Source organism: Nothobranchius furzeri, chromosome 10 (genome assembly GCF_043380555.1).
Source record: "Nothobranchius furzeri strain GRZ-AD chromosome 10, NfurGRZ-RIMD1, whole genome shotgun sequence".
Taxonomy (NCBI): Eukaryota; Metazoa; Chordata; class Actinopteri; order Cyprinodontiformes; family Nothobranchiidae; genus Nothobranchius; species Nothobranchius furzeri.
The window spans coordinates 53,896,376-53,915,288 of NC_091750.1; the positions used below are offsets into that span (position 1 = coordinate 53,896,376).

An 18,913-nucleotide genomic window follows, 5' to 3' on the forward strand; every position below is an offset into this window, starting at 1 on the left:
TCAGGTGCATAATTAGCATCTTACTCTTTATTTGATGAATTTAGGTGACATGTGAGGGATTTCTGGAGACTGAAAATTCAACTAACATCCTCCACCAGGTGAGAAATCTCCAGTGTGCAAAAAAGTGACAAAATGCAGTTTTTAAAGGGCCGTTGTGTGAAGCGGGTCAGCTGTAAACAGCGTGTCATGGCTTGGCGTGGTAACTACCATAAACACACACTTGTCATCCGGGGAAGAATTAGTCATTGGTTTAAACTAGAGTTTGCATCCATTGAAACATACGTTTTTCTTACATCGTTGTCATACAGTATGTACAGAATACAAGATAAATGAACAGCAGATAACGTTTATACATGCTTAGATATAGTTCTGAAAACAAAGTTTTGTACATGGAGTAAGGCATAGATTATGTACAGAACTAACCTAAAGGTGTTAGTATCAAACATCATTTAAATATTCACACTGCAACAAAACAGATCAGTCAAAACTGTATTATGTACAAAAATACTTATGCAAATGCCCCTTAGAATATCTTAATAGAAAAAATAATAGGACTCTTTTCAGGAGGACATTACTTCATATCTGAACCATGCAGAGGGTTTCCAGTCCAGCGGTGGGTCCACATGTAGTTGTTCTACAGGATTACTGAGTCCAGGTGAAAGTAGTCTCCCTCGTTACACTTTGGACTCACTCTCCAGGTTGGCAATGTCCCCGTTCCTTTCAGTGGTCTGGCTCCTCTCTTCGTCCTTCTCCAGGCTGGTTTTGGCCTCCTGGCCCTCCTGTTCGGACTCTGGCAGCCCCTGCTGGCTCAGCTTGCTGGCCAGAGACCAGGTGAGGGGTAAACGTGCGCGGCTGGTCATGTCAGCGAGCTCTTTGGCACTGCAGTTTGGTGTGTTCGTCTCATAGATTTCATGGAAACTGTTGTAGTCCACCTCATAGAAACCGTCCTCCAGAGTCAGGACAGGCATGAAGCGATAGCCCCACTTGATCTCACTGCTGACATAGGAGCTTCGGGCCTGGCAGGTCATTCCTGGAGACGCAGCACAAAGGTTTAGCTTAGTTTCTTTGTTATATGGTCTCAAAGCATGTTCAAGATGTTAATTGCATGAAATCCATCTCACATAAAGTGAATTCAGCAGTTTCAGTGCTTCCACAATGAGCTGTTTCAGGGCTCTGTCACTTTAAGAAAACAAGCTGAGTCTGGCCACACACACCCACCCTCTACTTGGGCTGCTATAAACCAAGAGACTCCTATATCTGGGAGGGGCTCGTAGTAGACACTGCTCCTTCAGCAGCAGCTCTTTCTTGTGCAGGAGAAGTAATTCTATTCTAATTTCCCTGTTTGTGACATCACAGACAGGGAATCTTTGAAACGGCTTATTTTAGGCACATCATTTCTAAAACAAGAATTTTGCAAAAAACACATGTACAGGTTTTTCTTCAAGTTTGGAGTGTTTATAGAGTGTTTATATATAGGCAGTATAAAGACCTGCATGGCAGCACAAAATAATTCAAAAGGTGGATTTTGCATAATATTTCACCTTTTTATTACAAAAAAATTACATGCATATCTGCTAATAGCATAAACCCACTTTTTTATGAGAACTAATGGTCAGAAAAACACATTAAAATTGTAATTGTATCAAATTATATTTGATCTGTATTAGTCCTAAAAACTTCCATTCAGATAGGATACTTGTTTTATAGCAGCAAAGGATCTTATCCTTACTGTTGCAGAATTTTCAAAACTAAATAATTCTAAATAACAAAAATTTACTCGAATAACTAGTTTTTAACACATTTATAACAATCCATCCATTCATTTTCGTCCGCTTTTCCGGGGTTGGGTCACAGGGGCTGCAGCCTAAGCAGGAAGGCCCAGACTTCTCTCTTTCCAGCCACTTGAGCCAGACCCTCTGGGGGAATCCTAAGGCGTTCCATGGCCAGCCAATAAACATAGTCTCTCCAGCGTATCCTGGATCTTCCCTTGGATTTCCTCCCAGTTGGACGTGCCTGGAAAACCTGGCCAGGGAAGCGTCCAGCAGGCACCCTAACCAGATGCCTGAGCCACCTCAACTGGCTCCTCTTCTCAGTGGCCTAGTGGTGGAGTGTCTGCCCTGAGACTGTGAGATGAGGGTTTAAAATCCCAGTAGGGTCATACCAAAGACTTTAACAATGGGACCCAATGTCTCCCTGTTTGACACTCAGCTTTAAGGGGTCGGATTGGGGTCTTAAACCACCAAATAGTTCCTGAATGCGGCCACAGCTGTAACTCACCGCTCCCCACGGGGATGGGCTGAATGCAGAGATGAATTTCACCAGTGTGTGATGAATTAATTGGACTTAAACTTTAACGTTGATGTGGAGGAGCAGTATATCTCCCCCATCTAATTAAATCTAGTTCAATTCTCACCAGGAATGAACCCGACTTACTGCTGGCAATGCAAACCAAACTCTTGAAACCAGTCATACAGGGACCTAACAGCCTGTATCAGATGCCCTGTGTCCCTCTTGAGGCCCTGTGGGGTGGTACATCAGGAGTATGGGGTACTAGGACCTCTGATACGGGCTGTTCCCTGTATGATTGGTGTCAAAGTTTTCCAGCAGTAAGTTGGGAACAAGCCCGACTTTCTGCCGGCAATGCAGACCAAACTCTGACATCGGTCATATAGGGACTTAACAGCCCGTATCAGAGGTCCTAGTAATGCATAGTCCCGATGGGAAAGGGGGACCCAACTCTCCTCTTCGGGCTGTGCCTGGCTGGGCCTCATGGGTGAAACACCGGGCCTGGTTCCAGACGGGGGTTCCGGGGCTCTGGGCGAGGGAAGACTGTTTCCTTTTATATTTTTCTTCAAAAATATACATAAGAAAATGTGAAGAAAGAAAAAAAAAAGAAAAAGGTAGCCATGGGATCCCAAAAAATACAGAATTGACAGAAACAGAAGCATGAAAAGAAGCTAATGAAGAAGAAGAGTATGATCAGGAAGTCACACCAAAGCCAGCCTGAACAGGTGAGTTTTCAGCTGCTTTTTAAAGGAGACCACTGAGTCCACTGATCTCAGACTCAGAGTCTAAATTTATGTTATTTATTTATATATTTATAAAATATATTAATAGTTTTATTAAGTGATTTATTTTTATTCATGTGTAATTATAGTTTAACTCATATAAATTATGCAATATTTATTAAAATATATATTTATAAATAAATAAAAATATTTAAAAATCTAATAAATCAAATAAGTTTGTTGCCATTGTTAATTTGTATTTTTTTAATTTATTAATGTTTTTAGTAACTAATTATACTTTTTTATTAAGCAGTCAGTTGCAAACAGTTTTCACACATTTATAAAAGTATGATGTATTAATTTATTAATTTGTATATAATAATATTTAAAATATTTATAAAATGAAAATTATTTAAATTAAATTATTTTGACAAACGCAGTAGTTAGTGCTCTGTATGATAATGTCACATTGATCTCAGCTGAGGTTTTATTCCGGAGCAGATGCTGACTTGTGCTGATTTAATAGATGAAGAAGAAATAAACACATTTGCACGATGCCAGCAGAACTAGAATTGGCTCAAAGTTGGTAGGAAGTGACGATTTCATTCCTCTGGGAATCGAGTGAAAGTCCTCTCCAACCTCACCGTCAGTGCGCTGTCACGCTGATGCTAGCATTTAGGTCAAAGCAGAGCCCTGTCCACTTCTAAAGCGCTGCCTACAAGTAATCGCATATTTTTGCTGTAGTTTGGACCAAAATCTTGTGATCTCTGGTCTATAAAACACACAAATGTCCCATTTTTAGCAGCAAAAAGTGCATCAGGAATGGATTATTATTCACACTTTGCATATGCATCACTCTGATTAGACCAGAATGTCTCCACCCTGGTGAACCTTTCTGCCCCTAACACCGTCTCGAATCTGCAGATGTTGGTAAACTGTTAACCACTTCCCAGCAGCCTTTACTTGATATTTTGACATTAATTAGCGTCTCAGCGGATTCAGCTGTCTGCAGACAGCTGAATCCGCTGTGAAGCTCCAGCAGCTGCTTCAAAATTCCATTCTTATGTAACCCTTTTATTGTACTTGATCATCTCCATATCAGCTTAAAAACACACGTCAGATATTTTAAGATTCTTTCATCTGAAGCCGTAAATGTGGTTTTGATGTGGTGAGATCCAGATGTGTGGTCGTCCTGCTCCCAGCTGCAGATCCTCTGTTACTTTTGACTTTTACAAAACATATTTTGTTCGTCTCTCGCTTTTTTATCTTTGTGGATGATGAAAGTCTTATCGGAGTTTGTGTCGGATAAATTTACAATTGTCTGTGGCGTCTATAGCTCCCAAAACTGTACAAAGATCACATTTTGTGGCTCTTGAAACACAATTAAAATAATTTAACACTTCTCATTATTATAATAATTATTTAGTTGATGAGGATTGCAGAAGGAAGTAAATGTTATAAATAGGTAAAAATAAATAAATAAATAAAAACTTTCAGCATAACCAGCCACAGCATGAAGCAACCATATAACCCCACAAACCCTAGGATTTAATTTGGTTTTACTTTGGCGACTAATGGCGGTCATGACAGAGGTTGACTTGCTGACAGTTTACATGAAATTGTAGTTTAAATGCAGCATAAGGTGTGTAAAAATGATCTCAGACCAGCATTCTTCTTACACACCTATAGTTTCTTGCAAGATGAACATTACAACATATTGGTGAGAGCTCACCTGTGGCCTCCACCATCCCCTCCAGGATCACAACGATCTCTAGTTCCTCCTTGGCCAGGTGGGCCTGTGAGATCTCCCAGAAGGGGCTGTGCTGGTTTATCTCGTGGCAGATGATGAGCGGCGACACGAGGAAAAGCCTGTCATCTCCCGTGTTGTAGCCCACGTTAATGTCCGTCTGGTTAAGGGGAATGAACTCCCCTTCCTTGGTCTGCTTGGACTTGATGAGCTTTGCTCTGATCGAAGCCTCGACTATGTGCGAGTTTCGGAGGTCTCCGACTCTGAACATCAGGCACAGCCGCCCGTCTCTCATGGAGATGACGGCATTGGTGGAAAACACTAGTGTCTCAGCACGTTTCTTGGGCTGCGAGATTTTAACAAACATGCAGCCCACCATGAAGGCATTGACGATAGATCCTAGCACCGACTGGACTAGAAGCAGAACGATCCCCTCGGGGCACTTGTCCGTGATGACTCTGTATCCATAACCAATGGTGGTTTCTGTCTCAATGGAGAACAGGAACGCAGATACAAACCCGTTGAGGTTATTGACGCACGGAGTCCAGGGATCATTTACGTTATCTAAATGCTCCAGGTCCCCCCGGAGGTAAGCGATTAGCCACCACATCAGGCCGAAGAAGAGCCACGTCACCGTGTACACCAACACGAAGATGAAGAGGTTAAACCTCCACTTGAGATCTACCAACGTGGTGAAAATGTCCGTCAGATAACGATAGGTCTCTCTGACATTCCCATGATGGACGTTGCACTTCCCGTCTTTCTGGACATAACGTTGGATCTTCTTGGCGCGGCCTGTTTCTGACAGCTGTTTGGGCAGGTCCTCTCGGACCTGCTTCGGCAGCTTGGGCTTCCTGATGACGGCTGGGCTCTCCACATCCTGCTCCATGAGGACTCTAGGTGGATTCAAGCCTGCAAGATGGGAAACATTGAAGGGATTATTGAGAATCAGGATCTGATTTATTCCTAAATCAGACGTTCCACTGACAAGTAGTTTGTTCTGGTGTTTGGTGCAGGAGAAGATTAACATGTGTGCAAGAAGTACAAATATAACTATGAAACAGATCACAGTTCCCGGGTTAACTGTTGTTGGCATCACAAGAGTGGAGAATTTAAGTCAACACTGGGACAGCTAAGCATGACACATGAGGGATGAGATTTAATCCTGAATCTGGAAGGATTGGATTATTCAACGGAATGCTCAGTTTTAGAACAAACTCTGATCTTGCTAAAGCGATTAGATTGCCGCAGGTCAGGTTGGGAATGGCTTGATGTCTTCCAAAAAGAAAGAGTGGAGATTTAAAGGGTTAGGAATGAGTGGATCCATGGATGGTTACTAACTGGTGAACTTAATTTTCTGTTATTGAATTTACTTTGCAGGACAGCAGAATTTTTGTTCATTTTACTGTAACTTATGTTGCACAGGACCTTCTTAAAACAAATTTATTTTTAGCATGGTTCCAGCTTAAAGCAACAATATCCAGGAGCGCCATCTCAGCAGCTTCAAAGCTGTATGTGTGTGTGTGTGTGTGTGTGTGTGTGTGTGTGTGTATACAGTATATATAAAAATCTTAGAAAATCACCAGTTTCTTCTGGCAGATCCCAACCCACCATTTGGTGTTCCACAGGGTTCTGTTTTGGGTCCTATATGGTCATCTTTAAGGACATCTATCATCTTTATGCAGATAATAATCAGTTTTTCAATGCATTTGCAGTGGTCTCTAGTATAAATTAATGACTTGTAAGTCAATCTCTGAGGTAAAAAAGCTCTGGCGCTCCTGTTTCAGGAAGTAGAAGTTAGCCAAAGATGAGGGGAGCACAGAATTGCAGAATTTGGAATCTTACTCATAATTGTTTCCTGATATTCTTACATCTTGCCTCTGATTGGCTGACAGCAATGTGGCTTTACCACTGACTCCATTTTTTCTGCAATGTTGATGTTTTATCTCCACAAATAACACCAGCCTGAAAGAATTCTGCCATGTGAAGGAGTCACTTATGCTACAGTTAGCTTCTATTGGAGTGAGACATGCTGTACTCTCTCCTGGATGCTAAAACAAAAACAGCCTTGGTCTTTCACAACCAAGATTGGTGAGTTCATGAATGCTAATTTACAGTGGGATGTAGATCTGTGTGGCTTTTTCTAACCCTAGTGTTTCCCCGTCTACTCTATCGGTGGCTAATGCGGAAAGAAGGGCTCATCTTTGCCTCTAGTCTGTCTGCACAGTGCTGTTGTCGGTAAGGGATCTCCTAGGGCTGCCAGATAAGTTTGGGGTCCTGCATCTGCCGATAACGTAGATGATTGGCTGAACGTAAGACTTACTGAATATACAATACCACGTTCGTAAAAGTTGTGTTAGCATGTTGTCAATGTACATTTTGATTGGTTTGAACGGATTTGCAGTTGCTGTACAGTTGCTCGGTCAGTGTTTGGGGCTGCTGCCCCCTGTCGGTGCGTACTGAAAAGTGTGTGTGTGTGTGTTGGGGGGGGGGGGGGGGGGCAAACTTCCCAAATATGGCACAACATGAAATTCCAGTGCAGCAAAATGAAGTACAGAATAAGGTGAACATCTTTAAAATATGCAATAATCATCTTATTGATGCCATCCAAAACTTTTTAGATTGTTTACTATAAATTTAAAACAAATAGCAGCCTGCCTGTTCACTAAGTCAGGTCCCTGAGTCCCCCCCCTGCAGCCCTCCAGACTGACCTGAGATCAGATCAGAATCCCTTTACCCTGCACAATCCCATCCTCAGCCACCATCAGCGTTCCCACCACTGGAATAAACGCCAAAGCCGTTTGTGCACTCTGTTCACCGGGGGAATATCATGAGCTCGAGCTGTGCTGGTTTCCATGGTAACGCACAGCTCCATCTACAAAGTGCTCGCAATATAGCAGGAATGTGCCTGGATGAGGCCGCGGCGTTGGGTAACGTTTGTGTGTTTCATCTGGTTTTCAGCACAGCCCCTTGGAGGAACAATGCTGCCATTCATGTAACATCTGTTTTTTTGTCACACTGAATAAAACACAAACAACACACACAATGCACACTGTGAGGGCACTCAGAAATAAACACAATAAAAGCAAATCTCTTATCTGGTTTATCGTGAGTGCACGCTGACTATTAGACACACAAATTTACTTCCTTTTTTGTCTTGTGGTGCGTTTTCCTTGAAGTTTTCATTCGTTTTCAACTTTTCATACATTTTCTGTTTAAAAATAGTTTATTTTCTGAAATTGGACTGATTTCAGGGCCCAGTCTGATACTATCTTAAATGTGGCCAATTAAATGTCCTATCTAGGACCTGAAAGTGAAATTTAAACACATTTTCACCTCTAATTACTGAATGGATATAAAATTTGAAAACATTTACATAAAAAAAAACTTTTCACTTTCACTCAAAGAAAACCAGGTTATGAGGCCTTTCCTCCTTAGATTTTAAAGTAAAAATGACCCTGGTTACTAAAATGTTTAACACTTTACAGTGGTCACTTCACTAACCTTAGTGCATTATTCAGTATTACAGTAATAAACAAAGGATCCCTTTATTACAATTTTTCTCCATTGGTTTGGCTCATTTCTTGAAACAGAAATTACATTAGCAAAATAACATGGACAAACCTCCAAACCTCTTGGCAAATGTTCACAACAGAATGGCATTTCTCACTTATTTTATCAAATGGCAAATGCCTTAGTACATGTCTCAATTGTCTCAGTGCATCTTTGCAAATGATTAAGTACATGTAGCCTACAGTTATACAGTTAGCCCACATTTAGCACATTTTCCAAATGAATAGATCTTCTAGATCTAAACTGATTAGTTGATTCTCATTCTAACGATCATTCTCTCCAAAACATGTCAGCATGATTTCATTGTATAAGTACTCGCATGCACAACTGTCTGTTCAGTTGTCAGAATTGGTCAAGAGCATAATACCATATATGAATTTCTTTGAATATTTGATACATTGATGACAGTTATTGACAGTCAGGTGAAACTAGACTAACGAACGGGGAGTGTCACACACACAGGTGTTTTCCATGGTTGTGTGCTGCCAAACACAGATATATAGAGCTTGACCAGCGCCAGTCCGATCTCTGAACACGGATAGACAAGGCCAAGCAAACAGACAAGAGAAAGTATCCGCTGTGATGTGGACGAGCATCTGTGGCCAGACGGACAACAGCGTGTAAATATTCAGGAGGGTGAAGACCGTGGACAAGAGCGGGAGAATGAGTACAGCGACCACTGAATACGTCCTTGTTTTTTGATTGTGTTCAAACAATTCACTGTATTACTGTAATGTACTTTTTCTTTTTACATACGTATGAAACTTTCTTTGCGTGTGAATAAAAAATGGTTAAAATTTCCTTGGTAGTGAGAGTGCAGTCTGTGATGTCAAACCTTGGAGGCTACTCTTTTGGGTTGTATATTGTTGGTCCTTTGCCATAGTGTCAAAACATCTAAACATTTTGTATGGTAGTACTCACACAATGCCAAAGGGACGTTGCATTTTGGGGGCACTGACTGTTCAGATTAGAAGGAAATGTAGTTTTAACACATGAGTGAACTGTTTTAGGAGAGATATGAGCTTTTGCAGGTAAACCATGTTGTTGTGATCAACCATCCAGGTTTATTTTGACAAAAGGACCAAGAACGATGAGAATGTCCGATCTGTGTCGAGAAATGAGCCAAAGCTAATGAGAAGGATCTTTGCCATTTTGGAGACACTGACTGTTTAAATGAGAAAGGGATTTAGACTGAAGCCTGAGTGAACAGTCTTGGAAGAGATATGAGCTTTTGCAAGTGAGCTATAGGGTTGTGCTAAGCTGTAAGAGTGTTTTGCCCAAGGATCTTAGAGGTTTGAGAATGAAATTTCTGTTTCAAGAAATGAGCCAAACCAATGGAGAAAAACTGTAATATTCCCAATATTGTTAACTATTAAGTGTCCTTAGGTTAGGACAAATGACCTGTTCATCCTGATGAACTCTTGCTTTAAGATTAGTAATGCATTATTTAATATTAACATTAATATTAGGCATAGCTAATCCTTTATTTATCAGCGTTTTTTATGCTTTATAATGCACCAAGTAGCCTTAAAAAGGGACCCTTATTGTAAAGTATTACCCAAATGTTTCTTTATAATCTAAATCCAGAAATGACACCATGTCTCCTTTGGAGTTAGGGCTAGCATTTAGATCCTTAACTATGTCATTTTTTACTCACACAATAAAACATAACCGTGTTCTAGATGGACAGACAGACCGATAGATAGATAGATAGATAGATAGATAGATAGATAGATAGATAGATAGATAGATAGATAGATAGATAGATAGATAGATAGATAGATAGATAGATAGATAGATAGATAGATAGATAGATAGATAGATAGATGATAGATAGATAGATAGATAGATAGATAGATAGATAGATAGATAGATAGATAGATAGATAGATAGATAGATAGATAGATAGATAGATAGATAGATAGATAGATAGATAGATAGATAGATAGATAGATAGATAGATAGATAGATAGATAGATAGATAGATAGATAGATGATAGATAGATAGATAGATGATAGATAGATAGATGATAGATAGATAGATAGATAGATAGATAGATAGATAGATAGATAGATAGATAGATAGATAGATAGATAGATAGATAGATAGATAATAGATAGATAGATGATAGATAGATAGATAGATAGATAGATAGATAGATGATAGATAGATAGATAGATAGATAGATAGATAGATAGATGATAGATAGATAGATAGATAGATAGATAGATAGATAGATAGATAGATAGATAGATAGATAGATAGATAGATAGATAGATAGATAGATAGATAGATAGATAGATAGATAGATGATAGATAGATAGATAGATGATAGATAGATAGATAGATAGATAGATAGATAGATAGATAGATAGATAGATAGATAGATAGATAGATAGATGATAGATAGATAGATAGATAGATAGATAGATAGATAGATAGATAGATAGATAGATAGATAGATAGATAGATAGATAGATAGATAGATAGATAGATAGATAGATAGATAGATAGATAATAGATAGATAGATGATAGATAGATAGATGATAGATAGATAGATAGATAGATAGATAGATAGATAGATAGATAGATAGATAGATAGATAGATAGATAGATAGATAGATAGATAGATAGATAGATAGATATATAGATAGATAGATAGATAGATAGATAGATAGATAGATAGATAGATAATAGATAGATAGATGATAGATAGATAGATGATAGATAGATAGATAGATAGATAGATAGATAGATAGATAGATAGATAGATAGATAGATAGATAGATAGATAGATAGATAGATAGATAGATGATAGATAGATAGATGATAGATAGATAGATAGATAGATAGATAGATAGATAGATAGATAGATAGATAGATAGATAGATAGATAGATAGATAGATAGATAGATAGATAGATAGATAGATAGATGATAGATAGATAGATAGATAGATGATAGATAGATAGATAGATAGATAGATAGATAGATAGATAGATAGATAGATAGATAGATAGATAGATAGATAGATAGATAGATAGATAGATAGATAGATAGATAGATAGATAGATAGATAGATGATAGATAGATAGATAGATAGATAGATAGATGATAGATAGATAGATAGATAGATAGATAGATAGATAGATAGATAGATAGATAGATAGATGATAGATAGATAGATAGATAGATAGATAGATAGATAGATAGATAGATAGATAGATAGATAGATAGATGATAGATAGATAGATAGATAGATAGATAGATAGATAGATAGATAGATAGATGATAGATAGATAGATAGATAGATAGATAGATAGATAGATAGATAGATAGATAGATAGATAGATAGATGATAGATAGATAGATAGATAGATAGATAGATAGATAGATAGATAGATAGATAGATAGATAGATAGATAGATGATAGATAGATAGATAGATAGATAGATAGATAGATAGATAGATAGATAGATAGATAGATAGATAGATAGATAGATAGATAGATAGATAGATAGATAGATAGATAGATAGATAGATAGATAGATAGATAGACACGCAGCAGGTTGAAAAGCACCCAAATATTTTTTAAATTGCCTTTTTGCTCAGCTTTCTATTCCAGTTGCATCCTGGGAGTTAGGCGCCTGTTTTATGTCGGAATGATTCAGAGGTCAGTGTTAAGAGGCTACACAAACAAAAAGCATGCTTCAAAACTCAGGCACATGGACTAGATAGAAACTGGATGTGTTTTTATTACTACTTGTTCCCTGCTCGTTTGCAGCTCGCCAACGGTTCACACATTACTTAATAAAATAAGGGGGAAATAAACAGGACTTTGACCTCAGACAGCATTAAAACTGCCTATTAAGTAACTGTCATAATAACACCTGAGGTTACCATAGACAGCATATGATGGTGCAAGTGAGACTGTGCTGAAACGTGTCCTGCAGCAGGATGTGGTGCCAGCAGACCTCCTAATGTGTGGGCTGAAGCACAGCTCAGAGGAAAGTCTGAAGACAATTGTTTCATTTGTTTTTTCATTATCACTGCAGCACACACGTGTGTGTGTGTGTGTGTGTGTGTGTGTGTGTGTGTGTGTGTGTGTGTGTGTGTGTGTGTGTGTGTGTGTGTGAGCAGTGACCAGGTAGCACGATCCAGATGTGGCCAATTTCAAGCAGATGCCACATGGGAACATGTGCTATTTTAAGGCATGTAAACAGCTGAGTGCCGGCGCAGCTGACATCAAATCTAATTCTCAGCTCTTCAGAGTGTTTCTCCTGAGCTTCTGTGGGTAAACCAACTCTTTTACAAGAGAACAGAGGAACCTCACAAGTCTTTCACTAATTTAACAGCTGACAGGAAGTCATTTGGGCATCCTTTTGGTGTAGTTTATTATTGATGGACTTTGTTGAGTTCTGTGTTAAAGAACTGGGTGCTGGTTAGAAAATCAGCCTGGAGCTGTGAAAGTGAGATGCACAAAAATAGCTCTTAGGGTGGGGGGCATGTTGCTCCAATCCCAGTGGAGTACACCCCTCCTTAGCCAACATATTTCCCCTGAAACAAACAGTCATTATTAAGGAGCTTCAGATGAACTCAAAGTGAATCAAGATACAAAAAGTTCATCGGTTTATTTAGACAGTAAGGGAAATTTGTTTCTATTGGAGGGTTTTCTGGAGCGTTTATGAACGTGTTTTATAGAACAAGAGACTGACAAGCGAACGGCTAATCCAAGAACTAGGACTCAGAACACATCTATAACATTCAAAAGGGTAAATGATAAAAATAAGCATTACAGGCTAAACTGGAAAGGCAACAGATGGCTAGGTCTGCCTAGGGATACCAATTGGCCTGTAACCGAAAATGACTCATTCTTTATCAAATCAATAAAAGAATACACTGTCCAACTGTGAATTTATTCACAGATGATAACTAAAAAGCTCCTGAGTAGCCTAATAAACGTCAAAGTTAATACCCTTGTCTATTTGATATTCAGTCAGAGACAAGCTAAAGCTGATTGCTGCTTCAAATGCAGCTACCTAGAAGCGAGCAACTAAGCTAGCAGTAAGAGTAATGTATTGCAAAAGTAACAAAATACAGATGTATGTTCCTTTTTTCAGTAACAGTGATTTGGCGCATCAGTTTAAAGGTATAGGGAGCCCAAGTCACACCCATCTACATCCGACCATGGGTCCCCGGAAGAATGAAAAAATGAATGCAAGTCAATGGGGCTAAAAACACCATTTTCTAATTCTGCATGTTATGTGCCATGGATTATTTCACATATGATGTCCGTGGATTTTAAATACGCATTTTGACACAGAGACACAGAGAAAACTGAGGGTAAAATGACTGTAAGTTTAGCTATCTTAAAATCCTTCCTTCATAAATCTGGCTATCTGGTAAGTAGCAGCTACGTTAGTGGAGAACAGATTATGTGGTGATGTCATATATGCGACGTGTCAATATCTAATTTGTAGTCATAATTAGGAACATTTACAAGATGATAAATCTCAAAGTACGTGACAAGCATGGTCGAAACACCCATCATTAGTTTTCATTTAAATTGCAGTACAACATATGTGCGATCCAGGGCCTAAAGCAAAGCGGATTAGAAAAGAACTCTTTTAGCCCCGTTGACTTGCTTTAATTTAGCTTTAATTTTTTCATTCTTCTGGAGACCCGTGAGCCGATCAGAAGGGGAGGAGACTTAGGCTCCCTATAGCGGAGGATCTTTTTCTTCAGGGTAACATCTGAACCATTGGTCAGCATAACTGTCAATCATTCTGGTGAACTGTTCACACAAGGCCTTCGTCGTACATGCATGCTGCTGGGTAGTTTTTACTTCAAAAACTTCAAAGCAAAGGTTGGGCTCCCACAGATGCTTCTGTCACTGCTTTTCTGCTTGACAAGTAAGCTTAAGTTCGGCATGCTATTTGGAGAAATTCCTTTCAGCTTACTGCTAGAAGAAGTTAGCTGCAATGCCAGCAGCTAATTGTAAACAGAGCGTGCACGAGGATAACTGGGCGTTCTCTCTCATGCGTATTTTTTTTCAAATAGTGGAGAAGTCAGTTATTTCCTGAAATTCAGAAACATCCTCCGCCAAACGTTTAAGGGTCAAATTTACTCATATTTTTAAAACAATTTTAGTAGTCTCAAGTAGGAATGAATGTCAATAAACCTACCAGGACTTGGCCGGGCTGATCCAGATGTGAAAGCCTTATTATTTCCTGATATTTATACATCTTGCCTCTGAATGGCTAACAATAACACAACCCTACCATTGACAATGTTTGTTTTGCAACGTTGATTTTTTAAATCTCCACAAATAACACAACCCTGAAGGAGTTCTGCCATGTGGTGGAGCTGCTAATGCTAACTGTTAGCTTCTACTAGCCAAGATGTGATCTGCTGTTTCCTGGATGCTAAATTCAATCCAGTTTTTTTCTATAGCACATTTAAAAACAGCAAGACAGCTGACCAATGTGCTTAACAGATAACGATAAAAACAGAATGCATTAAAAACAATAAAATACAAATCAGAATATAAAATACAGCAAAACAAACAACAGCCTTCTCTGTCGCGAGCCAAGATGGGAGAGTCCCTGAATGTTAAGTGACAGTGTGACGTAGATCTGTCAGGCTTTTCTGAGCCGAGTGTTTTTCTGTCTATTTTCTATTATGCTAATGCGGGAAATAGGGGTAGAAGTCTATTTTCACATTTGGCCTGCATGTTAAACTAAGAATGACTGATCATTTTCAAAAATATTAAGTAAAAATTGTTTCTCAGTGAACCTGCTCTTTTAAAAGTATGGCAACTTATTCAATATATTGACTATAACAATTTCTTTATAATTTAGTCTTTAATTTAATGTAAGTTACAAGCACATTTAAAATGGTCTGCATTGATGTGTGTTTGAAACAAATGCTAAACTCCCTCTAAATAATGTGGTGGACCAAATCAAGTTGGAAACTGTAGAAGAAGCTCCATGGTGCACTTCCTGTAGCTCACATTTATCATTATTTAAAGAAAATGTTGACCAGGCTACTTTTGACAATTATCTAATTTTTTGGATGAAGCTCTTCGGTGAAAACCATTTCATGTTCATCAAGTATGCACAAAGATAGGGTACTGCTTACTAAAAGTACAGCACAGAAAAAGAAAGTATTTTGTGGTGTCACTTTTGTGTGAAATGTAAATTGATAAAGTATTTAAGAATGTGGTCAAATACATAGAAATTACATTTTGCCTAAATTAACTCGTAGTGAAACTGATACTTCATTTATTACATATTTTAAGCTGTAAGTAGCTTCCTCAACACTGGAAGCTAAGCTAATTCAGCGGGGTGATGAGGATGGTGTCTCTTTCCATCCATCCATCCATCCATCCATCCATCCATCCATCCATCCATCCATCCATCCATCCATCCATCCATCCATCCATCCATCCATCCATCCATCCATCCATCCATCCATCCATCCATCCATCCATCCATCCATCCATCCATCCATCCATCCATCCATCCATCCACTTCTGCTTATTCTGGGTTTGGTCATGGTGGCATCATATAGCAGATAGGCCCAGACTTCCCTCTCCCCAGCCACTATCTACTTTAAAAAGTATAATAAGGATTAAGACAAACCTGTGATTGTTGGAAATGAGAAGATGTTTTTGTAGAAACACAAGTAGCCTATCAAAGTGTCACCCAGCCCAGCCAGCACTCCCTATGTTTGTCCTGCAAAGTAGGAAATCCCATATAGTTCTGTCACTGATTTCTACAACCAGGACACTCACAGAAGTGTGGAGATTTATGATATATGAATTATTTCAGATTAGTTGTTTTAAATTGTAAGAAATCAATCAATCAATACTTTATTAATCCCAGAGGGAAATTAGAGTTTCAGTACACACAATTCAAAGAATTGGTGACTGTGGTCATTCGCAACCCGAGTCGCACTACAAATCCATTTGTAGCATGGCTCCATTTGGACTGGCAAAGCTAGTTCTCTAACAGATGTATTATTACTACTACTACTACTACTACTACTACTAATAATAATAATAATAATAATAATAATAATAATAATAATAATAATAATAATGATATTATTGATCATAAACCAACTTTATAAGATTTGCACCAGTTTGAACATGTGACTGGGAAAAACAAGATGCACAATCATTCTGAAGAACAAGAATAAACCTGATTGATATTGTTCATCTAGCCTAACTATACCTGAGATCAGCCTACTTATATAATGAGCTTTAGAGCTCCTTACTGGTTTTATTGGACATTAAATTTGTTTACATGATATTACAGTCCGGATTTATTGATTTGATTAAAACATGATCTGAAATCCCAGAGAGACTTACGAGATATTTGATTCCTGAATGCACACAGCAGCAGCCACTATGGTTATTATGAGTTGTAAAACTCCCAGCCAGTTTGAGCTCGTTTAAGGTAGATTTGAACAGAATGGTGTTTAAAAGAAGCATAAACAATGCTCAGATCACGAGCCGCTGTCAAACTGATGACAAAATTTAAACATTTTAAAGCATATTTTGAGTTCAAACACTGTCTGGTCAATCTTCTGTTTTTGTTTCCGGGTATTCACCGATAAAACAGGTCCGACCAGCTTCGTGCGTAACGATAAGTATTATATAGTTTTAGTGCGGAGCAGGCTCAGCCATGGGATCAGGTGCATCCGCAGGAAAGCAGAACAAACAGGCGGACTGGAGATTTCCCGTTGTTATGGTAACGGAGGTGATTCAGATAATCAGAAGGAGAATAAAAAGCCTCTTAATGTTTGTGCCTTCACATGCAGCAGCAGCGAGCCTGGTTGGAGCTCCTCTCTCTGAGGGCCTGCATGCTCCTCCAGCCTGGAACATTTTCTTCATCCTCTGCATCCCACCGGCTGATTCTCCCTCATCCTCCTCCTCTTCATCACGATCATTCACGCTCTTGTTTTTTAATTTATATTTAATTAATCTGTAATTCGTCTTGTTATGTAACTACCCTCCCACCCCACCCCACCCACCACACACACACACACACACACACACACACACACACACACACACACACACACACACACACACACACACACACACACACACACACAACAGATTATTACATATTAACATGCGATAATCGCCAACAGGAACCGCGCGCGCACAGAGTTCCTACCTCGTGCAGCTGATCAATCGCTTCTCTTGTCATTGTAAGCCCTGAAACGTCCCTGCTGTTCGCTGGAGTCTCCGGTAACCTGAACGCTCAGACCGGGGAGGAGAGACACTATTCACCCCTCTCTTCTTCATCCATCCACGGAGAAAGAGACGTCCGTCAGCCCCCCCACCACTCAGCTGGTAGAGAGACGGGCAGTGAGGTGAGGGAGAGGGAGAGAGAGAGGAAGAGGCGGAGAGAGTGAATGTACCGGTAACCAGCCTTTATGCACAATAAAAACGATAAATCAGATAAGTAAACAGCTACTACAGGATAATCCCAGCATCCAGAATAATAAATGATAAATGACCCGCACTTGTATAGCGCCGCTCAGGGTAAGGACTCCAAAGCGCTTTACACTACAGTGTATCATTCATTCATTCACACACACATTCATGCACTGGTGGAGATGAGAGGCGAGGCTGCCGAATACAGGCGCCACCGGACCCTCCGACCACCACCGGCAGGCAAGGTGGGTTAAGTGTCTTGCCCAAGGACACAACAGCATAATTCTCTGTCCGGAGCCGAGATTGAACCTGCAACCTTCCAATTACTGGACAACCCGCTCAACCCGTTGAGCTACTGCTGCCCCAAACATATACTAATAATAATACATTTTATTTGAGGGCGCCTTTCTCAAACCCAAGGTCACCTTACAAAAATAAAAACAAAAAACAACAGAGGTTAGACAGGGCAATAAGAACAAACAAGATACATAAAAATTCGAAACAATTCTAAAGTCTAGGTCTAAAGGGAATAAACTTGTTTGAATTAGTGGGTTTTGAGCTGTGCTTGAATAATGGAAAAGAGTCCGTATTTCTAATGGCAGAGGGATGTGAGTTTCAGAGCCGTGGAGCAGAGCAACTGAAAGCTCTGCTCCCCAGGGTGGTAAGGCGAGCTCGAGGTTGAACCAGATGAAGTGTAGATGAGGATCTAAGAGATTGGGAAGTGGTTGCCATAGTTAGTAAGTTACATAGATAAAGTGGAGCCATGCTTTGTATAGATTTAAATGTAAGTAGGATCTTGTATATGATCCTGGTTTCTATTGGCAACCAGTGTAGGTTTTTAAGAACAGGAGTGATGTGATTTCTTGAGGGGGTCCCAGTAATGATGTGTGCTGCAGAGTTCTTGAGAAGTTGGAGTTTATGAAGGGATTTAGTTGGGAGACCAAATAGAAGGGAATTACAGTAGTCAACGCGAGAGGTGATGAGACTATGAACGAGGATTGCAGCAGCATGAGGCGTGAGAAAAGGACGGAATCTGTTGATATGCAAAGATGGTCATATGCGGCCGGAGTAACATGGTTAATGTGAGATTGGAATGAAAGTGTACCATCTAGTATGACACCAAGACTTTTTAC

General features: G+C 39.3%; 1 protein-coding gene across 1 annotated transcript; it reads right to left on the reverse strand.

Annotated features, from left to right (window-relative positions):
• kcnj6 (potassium inwardly rectifying channel subfamily J member 6) lies at positions 1–17,722 on the reverse strand. The gene is made up of 3 exons (XM_015961234.3): positions 17,518–17,722; positions 4,741–5,667; positions 1–1,030 (listed from the first exon to the last, which is right to left on the reverse strand). Exons 2-3 carry the CDS (start codon positions 5,642–5,644, stop codon positions 675–677), a joined length of 1,260 nt encoding a protein of 419 aa, XP_015816720.1. The 5' UTR covers positions 5,645–5,667; positions 17,518–17,722; the 3' UTR covers positions 1–674.
• Between the last annotated feature and the right edge of the window lie 1,191 nt (positions 17,723–18,913).